Below are 16,847 nucleotides of genomic sequence, written 5' to 3' on the forward strand. Positions count from 1 at the left end.
TGGCTGACCAAGTTTGCAGTCGACTGCAATCTAGGAGCCATTATTAACTCCCCAAGTGATGCAGACATCCTACAGAAAGGCCTCACTGAGACTAATGACTGGTGTTGAAACCATGACCTTAAGCTTAATGCCAAAAAATGCATTGTCATTCCTTTTGGGAAAAACTCAGTTCCCACTAATTACCACATCAATGGGTGCCCACTGAACACTGAAGGCATTATAAGAGATCTGGGGACACAGGTTGACAGCAACCTCTCCTTTGACCACCACATTGCCACTGTGGTCAGAAAGTCCTTCTATGTGGCACATCTCATTACCAAGGGTTTTGCATCCAGGAAGAAAAAGGTCTTCATCTCTCTCTCTCTACTCTTCCCTCATTAGGCTATTCATGGAGTATAATGCCCCATTTGGCATGTACCTCACTAGACACAACTCAGAGCAGTGAAGCTTGTAAAGCATCAAGTGGGACTGGGAATACTGCAAGACTAGAAGAGACTGTTAGGGAGGATAACATAACGGTTAAACAACAAGCACAGAAAAAGGGCAGATTCAAAAAGCAAATGGCACTGAGGATTACACAGCACATTAGTAATACAAGACTAAATGCACTGTACAAGGACAAAGGGATAGTGAAGATTATAGAGCATGTAAAACATTAACACAGGATTAGGGTAAGTTTCTTTAAGGGAAGTGGTCTTAAAAAGTCACATAATAAAAGTACAGGTAACAAGGAACTAACAAAATTCTTGCTACATGATGCAAGTGAAAACATTTAAGCACTTTTTAGATAAAGTTGCTGTATTTAAGGCCATGGGATATACCCCAATGTATCTCATGCTTTTCCTTATCTCTTAGTGTGAAAGCAGCAGCAGAAACTACACAAAACTCGTGGACTTAATGCAAGAATCCATTCACCGATCAAATACAACCACATGTAAAGAAATCCTTGCTACAGGCCGTAAATGGGCACGTGACATGGGAGAAAAAGCACAAAACCTGGGAAGCAAGTAAGTATGGGTGCCTGCTTTCAAATATCATGTTTTCAATCTTTAGGAATTAGGGTCAGAGAGCTGTAATGCAGGAAACAAGGTTTAAAGTTACTAGAATCACTTGTCAGTTTATCTGTGTGCTCACCCAGTTGTCCACCCATTCATCCATCCTTCCATGCATTCATTCAGCCATCCACCTACAAAACTATCTCTAGGCCTACATGAGAGGTTCAGCTAGAGAGATGTCTTACAAATAAAATAAAATAAAATAAAAAAGGAATGTTCGAGATGGCTTGCATTCAGTTGCCTGAATCATCCATGCTCATATCACATTTGCTCAGGCACAGCAGCTCATGTTTTCAGTTGCATATATTAGTTTTGATTGACACATACAAGTGAACTATAGTTGCTTGTACTTGTCTTATTTTGAGGTGGTCCAATGTTGCAGCCTCTCAGAGGAAAAGTGAGACAGTCTTTACACTTCCTGTCAGTGATCTCTCTTACTGTGAGGTGCAGTGAGGCTCCAACAACTTATGCCATATATCAAGTGTTCTTGAGCAGTGGATGCCACACCAGTTACACTTTTTCAAAGCTTGACCCATCCCCATGAATGTTTTTTAGGTGATGCTGGATATATGCTCGAGCCATGGCTACTATCACTTGCAAGGTTCCACAGACACCAGCATAGGAGGACTACAACCATGTGCAGTGCCGTAAATGGAACACCACTGAATGCATCTTCTCCATCTGTATACACATTTTTACTGCCAAGACAGGTTTGGTGGCAATGCCTAGTATACATCTGCCACAGTCTGTCATATGTCTGCCACCTGCTGTATCCTACATACTATGATGTTAAGTAACCTGAATTCCCAGCCTGGGTAAGATGGTGATGATGAAGAGCAGCCAGTGACCACTTCCACCAGAAGGCCCAACAGGCACACAGCATGCAAGAACAACAGCTGCAGGATGGCATAACTATTAAGGTGGTTACACACATGTAGGTAGGTGGACAGACCTGTAACCAAAGAATATATAGCTACTGAGAAGTATGTAATACTATAACAGCAGTTTGGTGTTATATCAGGGCAAATATGACATCCCCTATATCAAGCTGTACTTGCATGTGTAACAAAATATGTGTTGTACTGTTAGCAAGTGATCAAAATATAGACATCATCATCATGTCCAATGCAAACAGCAGTGGTACTAGGCATTCACAGTACACATGGAAACTAGGACCTTACATTTGCACAGAGCAGTGGGTGCCAACCAGGGTCTCTCCTCACTTCCTGCCAATGGAGGACTGCATCAATTGTTCATCATCAGCCCTACTGCAACCATGTGTCTTGAGAAAATGATGTGTTTGAGATGCATAACTAACCATATTCCATGAAACTAGATAAAAGTAAAAAGACACCAGCTCACATTATTTAGCACTTTGCATAACCACTACAAATTTCTGAATGCCCCATAATAATTTGCATATTTTTAAAAAAAATACTATGCAGATAACAGTCAGTATTTTTCTTTTCTGTATGCTTTTTTTCTGTGCCCTCACATGCTGACCATTAGCCTCCCTCCTATTAGTTGCTCCCATTTGCTGTCTATCAGTGACAATATGGTCACTGACTTCAGCAACAGACAAACTGAGAAAGCTATCAAGCTGGCAGACATGAAGGCACTATAGGTTCATAGGTAGGTACTAGGCTATTGGCCCTAAGGCCTATACAAGCCTAGCCAAAAAAGGTACCCTGGCTTTCGCCACCCAAGAAAATTATTTTCCTGTGCCCCTGTCAAGCAGAACCACAGAAATGATCCCCGGGGTGAATTTCATGTTACCCATCCAATCATCAAGATTTTTCTTGAAGAGTGCTAATGAGGAGCTCTGTTTGACATAGATAGGTAGTCTGTTCCAGAGTATGTTAAGTCTCTGGGACAGGAATATATCCCTCCAGCATGTTCTGTTTATTGTGATGACAAGGTTTAGGTCCCTAGAGCATGTAGCTTGGTGGGATTGGGATTTCTTTAAGTGAAGCATGTCCAACAGCTCTGGGTTTGACATATCTTGTATGTTAGGCAGAGATCGCCTCTAAGTTGGCAATATGCGATGGAGTAAAGCTGGAGTTTTTTGAGACGGTCTGCGTAAGGCATCTGTTTGAGGCCAGTAATCCTCTTTGTGAGGTATTTTTGTGGCCTTTCCAGTTGTTGTAGATGTCTTGTGAGGTACATACCAAAAGGGGTGTTGTACTAATGTGTACTAACGTCTAATGAGTGTTGAGTAGAGGGGAACGATGACCTCTTTTTTCCTGGATGAGAACCCTTTTATGATGAGGTGTGCCATGTAGAAGGACCTCCTGACTACTGTGGCGATGTGACTATCAAAGGAGAGACTACTGTCCACCTGGGTCCCAAGGTCTCTTATCACACATTCGGTGTTAAGTAGATTGCTGCCTATGTGGTAGTTCATGGGTACAGAGTTTTTACCAAAGGAGGTGACACTGCACTTTTTGGGATTGAGCTTAAGGCCATGGCTCTGACACCAGGCATCTGTCTCAGAGAGGCCCTTCTGTAGGATGTTCACGTCATTTGGGGACTTGACTATGGCTCCTAGTTTGCAGTCATCTTGGTGAGTAATAATGTTCCCTTGGACAGAGTGACTGTAAGGACAGAGGTAAGTAGTAGTACCCAGGCTGACAGTGAGGCACAGCTGTCGGAGAATACCATACTTCCTGTGGAAGGGGAGCTGGGAAGGGTTACAAAGACAGAGATGAGACAGGCTCAGCTCTCAGACCCTACATTAAAAGGCCTGAGGGAGGTAGCCAGGGAGGCACCTAATTCTCAAGGGAAGGGGGGAATTTGTATACTGGGACAAAGGGTTACTGTATATATAGTGGATCCCTGAGGGAGGGCTAGAGGGTGAGGAAACAGCAGTTGGTAGTGCCCAGAGCCTACCATCTGGCACTTCTAGCCATAACCCACGACATTCCCTTTGTAGGTCATGTGGGCATAAAGCATACAAAGAGACGTATTATAGAGAACTTTTATTGGCCTGGAATTTCCAGTGAGCAGTGCCAAAAGGTAGAAAAGGCAGGAGACAAGGCCAAGGCTTCCTTGATGCCTTTGCCTGTGATTGAGAAGCCATTTCAGAGGGTAGCTATGGATATTATGGGGTCTCTGAGTACCCTAAGTTACACAAGGAAAACATTTATCCTAGTGGTAGTTGATTATGCTACCAGATAAACTGAAGTGGTGGCCCTGTCCTCCATAGAGCTAGAAAATTTGGAAAATGCTTTGTTAGAGATTTTCAGCAGGGTAGGTTTCCCAAAAGAAATAGTGACAGAGGTGCCAGTCTCATGTCAGACCTGCTGGCTTGTCTGTGGAAGCACTGTGAGGTGAAGCACTTAAAGACCACCCCCTACTATCCCCAGACTAATGGTCTGATATTAGAGCTGAAACTCTACACTAAAAACCATGCTACTGGCATTTGCAGACCAGTTTAAGAGGGAGTGGGACAAATATTTACTGCATCTGTTGTTTGCTTACAGAGAGGTCCCCCAGGAATCCACAGGTTTTCATCCTTTGAGTTACTGTATGGGCATAGGGTGAGGGGACCTCTATATTTGATTTGTGATGAGTGGGAGGGTCAGTGTGAATCCCACAAGGAGTCTGTTGTGGCATATGTCCTAAATCTCAGTATAAGGCCCAGGGAGCATATGGGCTTGGCCCAGGAGAAGTTGGTAGAAGTCCAACAGCAGCAAAAGGGTCTGGTATGACAAGAATGTTCAAGCTAGAGAGTATGTTGTAGGATAGCATGTTTTGGTTCTCATTCCTGTCAGACACAACAAGCTGCAGGCAGCTTGGGAGGAACCCTTCAAAGTGGTAAGGAATGTCAGTGATGTTAACTACATGGTAGAACTGGTAGGCAGGAGGCAATGGGAACACAAACTGTACCATGTGAACATGATGAAACCTTACCATGATTGGGAGGCCCTGGTGCTAAGTATTTGCAGTACAAGACAGGAGGTATCTGTGGGGGATCTATGGCTACAGGGAGCCAGCCAGCAAAATCTCAAATTACCATGGTACTGTACTGGGGTCAGCAATGCCAAGGCAGCTGGAATCTCAAGACAGGGAGTGGGTTAAGATTTTCTCAGATAGGCTCAACCCTCTCAAGCAATGTTTTTCAAGGGTCACTTGAAAAACTAGCTTGAGTCCTCGGGGGGGGGGGGGGTATCACAAAAGGAGATACTGCCAGCCCAGCTATCTGAAATTTTGTAAATAGTTATATGTCATTTGTGAATATCAACATGATTCATATGCTTGTGTTACAAATGTATTAGAACTGTATGTCATATAAGATGGTTTGTACAGACATATGTGCTGAAGAGGTATTCTACAAAGTGCTGTTTAAAGATGTAACCACAGTGTACTTTACTGGATTAGAACAGAAATCTACCTGCACTATTATATCTATTTAGATGTATATATTTTAACAATGGAAACTGGAACACCAGAGGTTAACTTCAGAAAAATAGCTGAAATTAAATTACTGTATGGCCACATAATAAAAGGATGTTATTTTTCAGTTTCAGTTTCAGTGCAGCAACAGACACAACGTCTAGCACTAGAGGCTTTTGGTATTGTCTTGGAAGTGGTTTATTGTTTTATGACTTCCAGGATCTGCCTTAGATCTAAGAATAGCCCTTGTTTATGTATTTTCACAGTTAGATGCTAAATGCTACCAGCTGCATCAGTGGTGTTTTTCACCTGGGATAGAGTCAGATGACAAGAAATTATGTAATTCTGCAAGTTATCCCAGCAGTAATATCTGAGATATTAATTTAAGAACTCTCTGCAACAGACTATGTATTTTGTCTTTGACCTGACAGCATCAGCTAGAAGACGCATTCACCACATCAGCCTTGCTTGCTCTAAGTAAGTAAAACTAGGGAACAGTACAATTCTCTTAGATACAGCCAGGAATATAGCAAAGCTTAATTTAGATGTTTTCTTTATTTATTTGAGACTGTTGTGCAGTGTTGTTTTAACTATTTCCTGTGATTTTGAACTCTGAAGTTACTGTAATTATATACTGAGTATTTTCTTGTTCTTTTACTATTTATTATTAAATATATTTAAACCCTTCACTGTGGCTGATATTTGTGAGACATATTTAGGTTCTGAGAGTACTTGCATAATTATTTTGTGACACTGTGTAGGCCACTCCTAAAAGCCTTACTCTTGGTCAAACTACCATTCATATTAACAGTAACATTACACAGTAAGATTGGGCACTCTTTGTTAAGGGCCTTAAAGTAGCTGATAAAGAGTTGGCTGGTGGCAGTAATAACTACCGTATTGTCTGGGAAGAAGGGAGCATAGCTAGTAAACCTGTGCCAGTCTTTCCCAGGTAGGTGTGTGTGTGTGTGTGTGTGTGTATGTATGTATGTGTCAGCTACTTTGGCAGGGACATGAAGCACTGGTTGGGCAGAGAGGGTGCTGGAGGTCTTGGCTTGGCCACTCAGCTGAGATCTCAACTCTATAGCTGTGCCAGTGGACAGTCTTATTGGGGATCTGGAGAAATAGGGAGAAACCAACCCCAGACTGACTGTGGTCCATGTGTGCTCTTAAGGGAAATTGCACTTTACTGTCTGTGTATTTGTCATCCTCCCAATGTACTTCACCCACTGGTGCTAGTGATAAGGAATGAGGCTCCTTAAATACTGGTCCAGTAGTGGGGCATCACAACTCCATTTTAATTCCTTTAAGAGCAGGCAAACAGTGTGTCCAGTCAATTATAATTTCATTATTACTGATTGAATTGAGTTGTGAGTTTCTTAGCATTCAAGGATCATGGGTATCATTTCAACCGGAGAAAGGATTAATAGGTTATATTGCTGTAAATAAGATGTTTGCAATGTAAACACCTCCTGGAATGCTATCCAAATTGCTAAATTGTTTATATATAAATTAATCTTGCTGAAAATAAAAAAATGGTAATCCAAATTTGTATTTGGGCTAAATCAAATAAAATTCATCTAATGACTGAGATGCAGGAATGGAGATCACTTTACTGCTTATATCATATGTCATCCATGTTTATTCTGGCACATTTAAGTATCAAGTCTATTTCTAGGACACACTTAAGCCAAAATAAATACAAAATGTGGTCTTAGTTTTGTTGTTTCCTTCTTAGTTTGCCACTTGATTTAGCATGTATTTTCTTATTCTATGTAAACAATATGATTATTCTACAGTATGTTTAGGCAGCAGTGTCAGGACTGAAAAGGTCATCAATTACTGTCATACAATCTATTAAAAACCCAATGAATTAGGAACTTAAAATTTCTTATATCAATGGCAGGTCATATAATCAGTGACCATATGCCTAATTCCAATTATTTTATTGCATTGGTATGTGTAAACTAAAGTACTGGTTAGAAAGAAAATTGGTAGACTGCTACAAATTTTACTTTCTAATTACTGTACTGACTGATTTGTTGCTATATTTTATTTATTTTTCTATTGATTTACTAACCTGGTGGTTGGGCTGGCCCTTGGACCTTTTCAGCCATAAACTGGCACTAAGGCAATCATACAAGATCAGCAAGTAACATGCAAACACAGATTGGAAAAAATTATACAGGGCTGTCCTGTAAAAGCTTAAGTTTATACCAAATCTCATTGTACAGGGGTTAATTGTTTTTTGAGAAGAGGTTGTAACTGAGTGTGCAAACATTTTCAGTATAGAATATAAACTGTAGAAGCATTATTTGCATATTTACAATTTGCTTGTAAAACCATCATTACATTAGACTTAAGAAATTGAAGTTGGAAGGCAGAAGAGTACTTATCAGCACTTAATACAGGTGTTCCAGAACTTTCCAACTAAAATTGGACTATTGCAATTTTTTTTAAGTTTTTTTTCAGTGTGTGTGCCCTAGAGAAAAAGGTATACAGGAGCTTTAATAATTCCTTTGCTTTATCTTACCAGGTTTGCTGAAGCATATAAAACTTTAAACAGACTTCTGCATAATCTTTGGATGAAACTTCCAAGTAGGGAAAAAGAAGCCCAAAACACTGCAGCCAGTGATAATGACAGATGCAATGAAAATGTGTTCAAACATATGTGGAGATTAATTAGTAAGGCAATCCATCGTTTTATAAAGTGGTTCTGCTCTCTGTGGAAAACTGGCTGCTGTGTTGGAAGTAATACATCAGCAACTGAAGATGGTACCAGTGATAGTGAGGAGCCTGAGGAAGCAGAAGAAACGAGCACAGAATTACAAGGTAAAAGCACGACTGCATTAACTCTCATGCTAAGAAAGTGTATTTATGGTGTTACTTATATCATTGAACAGAACTGATGAAAAGGCCAGATTATCAAAAGATAAACAAAAATATGGAGAGTTGGGAGTTGGGGTATTTTTCCCTTTTCTGTGAGAAAAGAGATGATTGTCTTTTGTATCATGTTGAAATATAACCAACAGCAGTCGGGACAATGAGACAAGATAGATGAATGAGGAAGGGAAGACAGAATGGTGCTGAGAGGCTTTTCAAATTGGTCTAAAACCCCCTACATGTATGATATGGTAGATTTGGCACTTATTAATGAATTTTTCATAAAACAGGACTAAACACTCTATTCTGTCCTGAAAACAGCCGTTTGACCCTTCTGATTATATGGACTGATGAAGGGAGAGATTGGGATCCTAGTTGCATTCGTGGTTGTATTTTGACTGGCATATAGTGCAAGAGCAGGATTTTAGTATGTTCTAATAAAATAAGGGATGAAGATCCTCGGAAGCAGTAAGAGCATTGCTCATGGTAATAAACATACAAACAAATAAGATAGTGTATAGGCTAGAAAGCTATCAAATGATAGCTAGCAAGCAGGAATGCAGTGTCCATCTGTGCCTCTAGTGATGGGGGCTTGAATAGTCATAGCTATGGGTGCAAGCTGATTATTTAGAAAGGAATGAGTGACCACAGACTTGCTGCCATTCCTCTGGAGAGTATGAGTAACTCTTGTTATAAAAGTCTACTCTGTCAGAGGCCAGGGACTACTCGGGAGTTCCAATGGAACTCCAAAAAGATTCAAATAGGAGGCATATATTGAGAATTTTCCGTCATGGGGTACATGTGCATGATAGTACATGGTAGGCACTGTGGTGATAGTGTGCAAGGTCCTGCAGGACCTAGCCTTGTCAGCAAAGGGCAAAATGGATAAAAATCCCTTCTATCCCCACAGATGTTTGCCACATAGCTGCCTATGGCAATATCTCTCAGAACTTTCCATCACCTCCATGGATGCTCTGCTTCTTAGGAAAGGGACCCACCTTTCTAGTAAAATGGAATAAACTGGCCATTTGGAAACACAGAGCAGCCAGCTCCTGATATATTGCAGTGAATGATGCAAACAATGTTTACTGCACTCCATTCTTTGCATAGTTGTACTTGCTACTCTCCATTTCTTTCAACAGTACTACTTACTACATTCCATTTCTTTTGATAGTGGTAATTGCCAGAGAGTATGGGACTTGAATAATTTGGATGCAGTGATTGCACTAAATATAGTCTATTGCTGCCTTCACTTGGAGTGTGAAAGTCAAAGCTGCAACAAAAAGGTCAAATTTTATTTGCTCATATTTTAATTTAAAATGGAATATCCATTAACAGAAATGAACATGGAGTTCTTTGCATCTTGATTTCTTTGAAAATTATGATCAGCTTACTTAATTCTAATTTTCTATTTTTCTGATTTTTTTGTACTCCAGTCTTTGTTTAAAATTCCATACTGAAATGTATGGCTGTTCTACAGCAAATTCTGTAGTATGTCAGAGATTTAGACAGTCAACCTAATATTTTTACTGGTTTTGTACTTCCAAAAATAATTATGTATCAGTTGCAACCATAATCTCCTTACAGCTAGCAGTGTGACAAACTGTTTTAACTTTTAATAGGAGCTGTGGATGAGCAGATGGCACTGGCAAAACTAAATGTGCTATATAAGACAATAAAAAGCTGTCAAGAATTGTGGGAGAGGCTTTCAAATTGGTTCCAGGATTTATATCAGAAATTTGACATAATCAAATTACAGCTTTCTCTTGGATGTTCAGATACTATGACCACACAGCTGCAGTCTTGGAAAAAGGTATGTTATTGTATAAACACTAGAATAAAATTAAGCATGGCTTATAGCCATTCAGACTACCAATACTACTTGTATCTGAATTAAATAAATCTGAGTCATGCTTTTGCAGCTTAAATGTTTACTACTACTAAAATAATTTCTTCATTTTTTTTCTTATTTGTATTACATTTGTGGCTAATTTAAAAAGCAATCCGTGATACCGAAAAAAGAAAAACTAATCATCTGTTAAATTACTTTCAGGAGGATACAGATTATTGTTAAACAGCTAAATAGCTAACAATACCCCTACATGATCTATCTCTGGTATTTTAGGAAGATCTTACTTTAAAACAAATGCTTTCTAGCAAAATCTAGTTTTGTTGCAGAGCTACTTACACTACAACTGGATTTACCCCAGTGCATGAACATTTGGGTAAAATACGTCATTTCCATTTGACTACCTTATAGAATTGCAAGGTTAAATGAAAAGCATATTTTCTAAGTTAATAGATAGTGAGATTTGCTCCTTAGTAAAGAATGAATATTAGTTACGAGTTCCACCATGCTTTTCTTTCCTGTTTTCTCTTTTCATACTTTCTTCATTTTTGCCAACTTTGATCAGATTCGTTAAAAGCTCACTGCTGCCTGCAAAACAGGTATTGAACAAAAGTTTTAGTTAAAAAAATAATTAATTAGTGCGGAATATTTTGGAGTTAAGTTGTACTGTTCTCTTTCCTATATCTGTAATGGTTCTATATTACTTTATTGAAATACGTATTCAAATACGTATTCAATGAAGGCTAAACATCGAAATTCAGTTCAGTGAAGGACGGAACTTTTACCATGGTTAGGAACCTCTTGGCCAACACCACAACTTTGCCCTTTTCCCCACCATAGTGCAATCTCGGAGTTGGTAGATATAGTTAAGGGTTGTGGGAGGGGAGCAGCCCGCAGTCCCCACATTGGGGGGGGGGGCAAAGCTCTTCACTTCGGTGGGTTTCATTTAGTGCGATGTTATGTTCTGGAGTGCCAGTGTGGATGACTGGCTCGTAACCATGGGTAAAATTCCTTGTTTCACTGAACTGCATTTCGCTGTTTATCCTTCGTTGAATACATATTTGACAAATACGTATTTCGCTGAAATAATATAGACCTATCTGTAATATAGGATCATATAGGATCACATGAGGTTGCTAGGCTAACAGCCCTAGAGTCTTTTTAAGCCTCACTATTCATACCCCAATTTTCCCCAATTATCAATGCTCACAGGCTAGAATTGCCTTGGTATATGCCTGTGCCTTAGGGTATCTACAAACTGCCCCTGTCCATAAGGGCCACAGGTGAGAAGCCAGGGGTGAATTTGCTAGTTACCATCTGCTGGACCAAATTGTATTTGAATAGACCTAGGGAAGAGTTCTGTTTCACATGAATAGAGATTCTGTTCCAGAGAAGGGGTAAACTCTGAGACACATAATTGTTCCTCCCACATGTTTTTTTTTATGTCACAGACAAGGTTTAGTTCCATAGATTGGGTAATTCTAGTGCTGTTTGTTTGCAAATGTATAGCAGATTTGTCAGGGCTGGATTGGAGAATGTCTTGTAAGTTAGGCATAGATCACCCCTCAGGGGTTTGTAGGAGACCAAGTACAGGGACAGCGCTTTGAGGCAGTCCACATTGGACATGTTATTTACACCCTGTATTCTTTCAGTGAGGAACCTCTGTGGCCATTCCAGCTGTTGCAAATATCTGGGCAGGTACATGCCGAAAGGTGCATTGCATTTGATTATTGGTTTAATGAAGGCTGAGTATAGTGGGACTATGATATAGTTAGATCTGGATGTCATGTCCGTACTTATAAGTTGTGGCATGTAGAAGAATTTTCCCACTACAATGGACACATGGTGATCAAAGTCCAGATTGCTGTCAACCTAAGTTCCCAAGTCCCTTGCCTTGCCACTGGGTCTACTCATAGAGTGTTGTCAATGCTGTCAATTGCAGGGCTGGTCATCTTCTCAAAGGGTACACTTATGCATTTCTTTTGCATTGAGTTTTAGCTTATGGTTTAGAAGAGGTCCCAGTACCAAGCCCTGTGGGACACCATTTGTAACAGGCCTCTTGCTGGAGTTGGATTCCCGCATTTTATCTGTGAGCCATCTGGCTAGCCATTGGGTGATAGATGATTTGTGTCCAAATCTGTGTTTTGTCTATAAAACCCAAGTGAGGTATTGTGTCAAATGCCTTTGCCAGGTCAAGGTAGGCAGTATGTACTGTTTTGTCCTCGTCTATGCTTTAATAATCTTATAGAAGACATCTGCCAAGTTTAGTAGGTATGACCTGCCCTTACCGAGACTGAACTGGGACAGTCCAGTATTTGAAGATTTGCTATGTGTTTATCAGTTCCACAATAATACTTTCCATAGCCTAACATAGAAGATTAGACAGACTTGAGGGTGTGTAGCTTCCTGGGTCTGTTGATGGTTTTCCTTTGTGTAGAGGAATGAATGTTGCAGTCCTCCATTTCTTAGGCATGAAGCCTATCTGTAGGATATGGTTGAATAGATATTTTGGTGGGCCTGACAGGTTATGTTTCATGCTAATTAGGAGGCATCCTGACATATTATCAGAAACCAATGAATCAGTGTTTTTAGCTCTGGAGATTGTGGTGAGGACCTCTTCTTTAGTGATTGTAGGGGAGAAATGGATAAGGGTATTTCCTGGAGGGAGGAAAGACTGGGGGTGATAGGTGGGTGAAACGGGAGCTAAATTTAATTGGCCAGCAAAATTGCTGTATCTCTGTGTTTGATATAGGAAGTTCCATTTATTGTTAGTTTACCATACTGTTGGGTGTTCCCTTTAAGGTTGCATACATAAATGAAAAATACCTTATGGTTATCTTTAGCCTGGGAGGCTATTTTTACCTCAAAGTTGGCTTTGAGGGACTTGATTAGTCCCGAGTTGCTTGTTGAAACTGGAATTTTGTCTTTTGGGCATTGTCCTTCCTATTTTTTTAACAAAATGTTTTTCTTTTGCTGTACAAAAGAATATACAATAAATATGCAAAGTCAAATTGTAATTGAATTGACAGGAGTTTAATTCCTGGGAAATGGGAAAGAAAAATACATGGATAAGACATATGTAAGGTTATATATAAAATGATTAAAGCTATGACTAATGCTATAATTGTAGAAAATAGACATAATTAAAACAGTTCTAAGCATCAAAACCCAGTGTTATATTATTACTTATGTACCACATTAAATTTCTTGGTTGACATAAATATGAAAGTACACACTTCGCCTAAAGAAAGAGCATCATTTCTGAGTGTAATTAGACTACTTGAACTGGAAGAAACAGGAACAAATGAAATACTGAAGATGTCACCATTGTAATTTTGCCATTGAACTGATCTTTGCAAGACGTACTGTCTTTTCAAGTAGTGAGACAAAGAACATCAAATGATCATATTAATCAATTATCAGATTTTTTATTACATAATCAGACTAATACTTTAAGCACAAAGATTATGCTTCAAAAGTGACAAAAAAATGTAAGTTGGTTATGCATTGTCCTGCCATGAGAGTCAATCATAATAGCTTAGAAAGATGCATAACAGGATTATGAGTGGGTTGCCGATCTTAACTAACTTATGTGTTTTAGACATGGACACCAAGAAATTCATCTTGAGAACGAAGTTCATGAGGTGACTCTTGGCATACATGTTGAGAACACAACAGAAGATTAGGATTGGAGACCCGATCATAATTCTTTGTAGTGCATGGAGCTTTATCTGCTCCATGTACTACTAGTTACAGGAAAAAAGAAAAAAAACACTGTTTTGCGTGCTTTGAAAGCCATAAACCACTTAGCAAGTGCTGTCAGAAAGGTAGTGTAACTGTTTCTTATGTTTAAATTTACTTGTCACCTCCCACACCTCTCAACTGTCCAGATTTTTCACTCCTATATTTGGCCTGTTCCTCCAAAGTCTGTGTTTTTTGGAGAAATTACCGAGGACTGAATTTATAAAAAATAATGAAAGATATTCAAATTTCTAACTTTGTATCCTTCAGAAAATGCAACCAAACATGCATCCTGGTATTCTAGTAACTAAGTTACTAACAGGAAGTGGGGGACACGTTACTGATGGACAGCAGGTAGAAACAAAATATTTTATTCTGCTGCCGTCACTCACTGGTTGGTAGAGGAATATTTTACTGCCTAACTTCAGACCTGACCATACCCACTTAAGCAGGGGTGTTTAACATTGTTTAAGGACAGGTCTCATGCCATTCTAGCTCTTAACTGATTTGTCTTTTTCTGAATATTGGGGTGTAGTCACCACACTCCATCCATTACAACATTCTATGCACCTGTCAAAGTTGTGATGATTGTGCCTGATGCTGCAGCACACATGGCTGTCTCCACAGTAAAGTACACCATTAGCAGGGCTTTTAAAACTTTAAAAGTTGTAATAAATGTTGCAGCAGCATATTGCCACATAAATAACAAAAGTGTGGCAGATGAAGTGTCTAACATCTTTAAAGCTGATAAAGAAATCCACCAATAAACGTCACCAACTATGAACAAAAAACACCTGGCTCCATGGTAGGATGAAACAAAAGTCTTTATTAGTTGTAAAAAAGTTTGTTCAAGGTAACCCAAAAGGTTTTAAATCACAGTAAGCCACCTTAAAAACTTGGTACTTCTTTGTTGTACTAGAAATGCAGGTAAACATGTGCCAAACATTTCAAGTGTGTATTCAACAAGTTTATGTGAAACTAGCTAGTGTGTTTACACACTGTGTGTAAGTCCATCAAGTCAAAACACACTCAGCCACAAAAAAACCTTTCCTTAAAAGCACTGAGAGCAGCTGCACACATATAAAAGCCAAACAATATAAAAAGCTGGTGTATTTTAGTAGTACAGTACCTTTCCTTGAGTTATGCCAAGTTGGAACACAGTGTGCTCACACCAGAAGTGCAGCACCGAAGCAAGAACCACCAAAAAGTTGTCAAGTGGTTCCCTTAAACAAATGTTTAAAAATGTCAAAGTCCAAACACACACTTGGAGTTCTTCAAGCAAAGTCGCTGGTAAAAAGGAAAACCTGTTTCTCACCTCAAGTAAAAAACTGTCAGCACACTGCCATGAAAGTTCCAGTGGAGTGACCGAAAAAGTATCCACATTGAGTCAAACAGTCAAAACAGCCACATAGTAGCAAATTCAAAGAAGCAAGTTGCTTTTCAGAAGTTAGTCCAACAATGGTGCTTCATTTAGTTGTAGAAACCAACAGGTAGATAAAACCAAACAGAAGAGAGAGTACATGTAAAGCACTTTTCGTTCACTTCAGTAACTGAACTTCCTCAGACAAGTTTTTAGTGATTTGTCACAGTTTAAAAAGAGCTCCTTTTGGTTGATTACCCTATCAGAGCTGGCAATTGTTTAATGCACCCAGTAGATTTAAAGTTGTAGTACATTAAATTCACAGCAGTATCTCAAGTATTAAAGGCTCTGTCTTTAGGTTACAATAAACCATGTTAGTGTGATTCAGAAAGTAATTTACAAAGTTGTATTCCCACCAGTAGTGCCCAACATTCATTCTCTATCTTTGTTTAGTTGTACCTTAAATACAAAATCCAGGTTACAGAACCTACTATAACATGAAATGCAAAATCCCAAAGTTGTATAAAAAATCCAAAATGAAAAACAGTATTTCTGGAAACTGCAAAACTAAGCACAGGTAGAGTAGTGTAACTTGTATGTACATGTATACAATCACCTTTATTTACTAATATAAATGGTCAGTATTCAGTCCCTTTGTTGTTCCAAGGTGAGTAGATAGTGGAAGCTCCAACAATAGACATATATGAAAGTATGCCCCATTATCTATATAAGCTTTTAATTTTTAGTATACAAGCTATACTGCAACTGTCATTTAAACCAGGTTCCTGGTGCGCATTCAGCCTAAGTTGCCAGTTTAGTTCACTTTTTTCTAACAAAAGTTTTATTAGGCATTCGTCAGCTCCGTTTTTATTCCCCATAGTACTTGTAACCTGTGAAATAATTCTGAATTTAAAGAAATGGCCTACCCTTCATACACAATGTTGTGCTAGTACATTATTAGTGTACTTTTTACTAATGGCATATGTGTGTTCATATATCCGTCCCGCAACCTACGGTCGGTTTTGCCCACATAGAATGCTTGACAACATTGGCATTCGGCAAGGTAGACCACACTTTTAGTGTTACAGTTATATGTGCCCCTAGTGAAAAATGTCTCACTCCTGATTTTAAAGTAGTTCCCAATGGCAATGTGCTTACATTGGTTACAGCTGCCACACCTGCGTGTGCCTCCTGGTCCTTTGTTGTTATAATCATAGTTCCTTATTTCCAAAAGTTGTTTAATATTTTTTTCCTTTTCTGAAACTAATACAGGGGTATTCCCCAATTTTATCAAAAATCTCCTTATTTAAAGAAAGGTAGTACCAACATTTGCTCACCACTCATTGTATGTCACTTGCTATAGGTGTGTATGTAAAAGTAAATGCTAAATGATATTTATTTGAATTGACCTTAACTTCCCCTATTAGGTCTACTTTTGTACATCCTATATTGGATGTACTAAGCTCACCATCTACAGGAGGTAGTTCCACTGTGCTGCCCATGGTGTTGTTAAATGATGTGAGACAATTTAGAATGGGTCTGTAAGTCCCTGTAGTTCTTTTCC

At 39.1% G+C, this 16,847-nt stretch overlaps 1 protein-coding gene across 1 annotated transcript in view; it reads left to right on the plus strand.

Moving 5' to 3' along the window:
- Positions 1-16,847, plus strand: part of LOC122811599 — a 93,525-nt gene that overhangs the window by 23,322 nt on the left and 53,356 nt on the right. The window contains exons 3-5 of the mRNA XM_044083555.1: positions 856-1,007; positions 7,987-8,282; positions 9,956-10,146. Coding sequence (XP_043939490.1) covers positions 856-1,007; positions 7,987-8,282; positions 9,956-10,146 — 639 coding nt within the window. The remainder of the gene's footprint in view (positions 1-855; positions 1,008-7,986; positions 8,283-9,955; positions 10,147-16,847) is intronic.

This window comes from Protopterus annectens, chromosome 9.part0, assembly GCF_019279795.1.
Source record: "Protopterus annectens isolate FY-2018-M chromosome 9.part0, PAN1.0, whole genome shotgun sequence".
NCBI lineage: Eukaryota > Metazoa > Chordata > Ceratodontiformes > Protopteridae > Protopterus > Protopterus annectens.